Here is a 3,240-nt window from a genome sequence, read left to right on the forward strand (position 1 = left end):
CATCTGCCGTAGAGTTGACAAGAAATGCTCGTATTCTCGCTGTCCAAATGCATAAGCATGCGGAAACTGCAGATTCAAAGCAACAGTTCCTCCATTCTAATGGTCATGCATACTAGGCCTGCTTCTTCCATACATCGTACTTCTTTTAAGTCCCTTGGAATAAACCATACATCATATTTTGATGTTCTTCCGAATCTGCCTGACACAGTAGCACCTATCTGTGCACCGTACTAATAACGAAGGAGGCATTATGAATCAGCTAGAAGGAATAACAATACAGAATGCACTAGTAAATCCAGAGGATTACAAGGATTGACAGATCTGTAATTCTTTCCCCTTCCTTCCTTTTTAGCCCTTGCACCTCTGCTACTTCTTCTATCCACTAACTATGTACTTGAAGAGAATGACAGAGAAACAATCCATGAGGTATGAGGAGGGACTGACAACAGTCAATGACAGGTTATTTAGGCAGGAAGAATTAGATAATAACTTGGCCAAATAATACGTTCACGGAGCCATCAACCAGTTAGGTCAGTTTCATCGCCACAGACCTCGGAAAAGAAGGGATCTTTGAGAAGATCAGAAGCCGATGGTCGTGCCCTTGGTTGAGCTATGCACTTCTCAATAAAAGCCTTCACTTCTGGATTTGTCACTTCGTTCATAGCTCGAGGCCATATGCCACCCGTCACCTTCTTGTATATTTTGGCAATACTGTCACATTCACTGTAGGGTATCTCCATGGTAACCATCTCCAGCAGACACATTCCGAAGGAGTAAATATCCACCGTCTCTGTGTAGTCCTCCTCATACAGCTCCGGTGCCATATACTCTGGAGTCCCAATCATTGAATGCGCTGTATGGCTCTTACCCACAACAGCTGCCAACCCAAGATCACCAATTTTTACCTGTTCATCCAGGGGCGTTTGAGTTCATAGAGTTGGGGAAAGCCCAATGTACAGGAGTAAAACGACTGGAATCATATAAATTTTTACATTGTGCAAAACGTTAGTTCTATATTCTCACATTTCAAGGGAATTACTCATGTAATTAATCAAGAATTATTTGCAGTAGGTGACAGAACAGTATGACGTAAACACAGAAGAAAGAGCCGATAAAAGTCGTAAAAGTGAGAAGAAAGCGGAGATACAATCAGTATTAACGAGACCATTCCTCCTCTTGCTAAGTAGTAATAGATACGATCAAATAATCCAGTCCAAAACACAATGGCTGATACGTTTATGGCTAGGCATAGGCTTATGTTCTGCAGCTGCCCTCAGAAGTCTAAAGTAAAACCAGTAAGGATAATCAGACCCTATGTCAGCAGAAAGTTACACATCCTTTAATTGCTCTTAAATACACACATGCCCAAACCAAATTGCAACAGGAAGTTTCATGAAGTGGCGTAGCTAGGAATGCAACGAATAGGGGGCGAAATCTAAAATAGTTGCATAAGAAGCACAATTAAACTTTTGACAAGAGATATCAATAAAATGGTAACAGGCCCGTTAAACATCAAGGTTAATTAATGCAAATGATGAGCATGGACTTAAATTCATCAATTTAAATTAACTTTTAAGGCCACTGATGAGCATGGACTTGGCAAATTGACGGTGTCAAATCCCAAAGTCTCTGGCGAAACTACATTTCTTTAGAAGAGTAGTCTGGTCTATAAAGAAAAATAGATACCAGTGGGGCAATTGCCATACCTGGCCAACGTTCCCATTCATAAAGATATTGCTGCAATTCAAATCTCTGTGAATGATGCAGGGGTCATGCGTATGGAGATAATCGAGTCCCTCGAGTATTTGCTTTGACCATTTTTTCAGTGCTTTAATAGACACCTGACGATGTTTCCTCCTGTAATTCCTCAAGTTCCCCGAATTGCATACTTCTGTAATGAAGTTCAGAGTATTGTTTTCCTCATTCCTCCACACACTGTGGCAGACAATAATGTATTTGTTCTTCAATGTGCTCAGCAACTGAACCTCTGAGTAAAGACGATTAATGAGCACCGGATCGTCGCTGAAATTAGCCAAACGAACCTGATTCCAAGCCACCTCTATTCCTTCTTCCTGATCAAATGCTCTGTAGACCTTTTTCACCGCACCATGTCCAAGGAGATCGCTGTACCTCCCAAATCGCCCTGTGGGATCAACCTCCATAAAAGGTTCTGCATCTCGATCAGACGAGTCAGCACTTGCTGCCGGCATATCCAATGATCAGACAACCTCAAATGGCCTGATAACATTAGAAAGCATAGTGAGCCTAGCAAGGAAAAGTTGTCTCCTGAGCTATCTACAGTTTGATGATGGTAATGTTCACCACTTATGCTTACAATAAGGCGAATCATACAAAGGACGATGGTCAAGAAAACTGGATTTCTACTGAAATGTATTCAATAAACGCGATCAATAGGACCAATCAAACTTCAGACATGCTGAACAGTGAACAGAGAATTTCCCTCAGATTTTGTTCGATACACTAGTTAGAGTTGACCCATGCAGAATTTCCAAGAACTAACCACTTCAACAACATAAGAGAATCCCCAACGGTAGCAGCTATCTACTTCAATCATAATGGATTTTCACGAACAACCAAAAAAAGAAAAATTGGACAAAACCGTCGATTAATTAAATTCACGATGCCCAAACACCACATATCACAAAATAAAGACTCGAATCATTTCGTCACCAGAAACGTTGGAGCTGGTGAGGATGATCGCACCGCGATCAGCCAGAGCAAGTATGAAACGCAAGCTCACATGCTAATTACCCGACCAACCCCTGCGCCCTAAACCATCCACTAAACATAAATTCGATCCGAAGCACGAACTCGATGAACTGAAGCGCCATTCCTTCCTCGCGAAGAAACGACAAGTGGCACAGAGGCAATTCCCGCACGCCGACGATAATTCTCGAGCCAGGGATCGATCCGAGAGCGACGAAGGATAGCTCATATCAGGATCGAACCTGGGAAGCACGCCACCGCGTTGCAACGAAGGAGCTGAACTACGCGTGCACAAGAAGCACATGCTTGAACAAGCGGATCGCTTGCGAGATGCGATTCGGGACGAGCGACGAAAAGAAACACGAGCATCGACGCAAGGCATGGAGCGAATCTGGCGTACCTTTCAAAATGGACGATTTCACAGCTAGAGCTATAGCGAGAGAGATTGGTCCGTTTCAGCTTCAGCTGAGAGAGGAGAGAGAGCACACGGACTTGCCGTGGAGATGAGAACGG

At 43.1% G+C, this 3,240-nt stretch overlaps 1 protein-coding gene across 1 annotated transcript; it reads right to left on the reverse strand.

Annotated features, from left to right (window-relative positions):
* Window positions 1–234: 234 nt before the first annotated feature.
* On the reverse strand, window positions 235–3,240 carry LOC115747650 (probable serine/threonine-protein kinase WNK11). The gene is made up of 3 exons (XM_030683880.2): window positions 3,128–3,240; window positions 1,707–2,238; window positions 235–905 (listed from the first exon to the last, which is right to left on the reverse strand). The coding sequence occupies exons 2-3, from the start codon at window positions 2,208–2,210 to the stop codon at window positions 519–521; spliced, it is 891 nt and encodes a 296-aa protein (XP_030539740.1). The 5' UTR covers window positions 2,211–2,238; window positions 3,128–3,240; the 3' UTR covers window positions 235–518.

Source organism: Rhodamnia argentea, chromosome 10 (assembly GCF_020921035.1).
Source record: "Rhodamnia argentea isolate NSW1041297 chromosome 10, ASM2092103v1, whole genome shotgun sequence".
In the NCBI taxonomy this organism is placed as follows: domain Eukaryota; kingdom Viridiplantae; phylum Streptophyta; class Magnoliopsida; order Myrtales; family Myrtaceae; genus Rhodamnia; species Rhodamnia argentea.

Excerpts from the sequence above, each read along its gene's own strand:
- LOC115747650 (XM_030683880.2), bottom strand. The coding sequence starts at position 2,210 with ATGCCGGCAGCAAGTGCTGACTCGTCTGATCGAGATGCAGAACCTTTT. Across the intron at positions 906-1,706 it reads TGAATGGGAACGTTGGCCAG|GTAAAAATTGGTGATCTTGG; the intron begins GTATGGCAATTG and ends CTGGATGAACAG.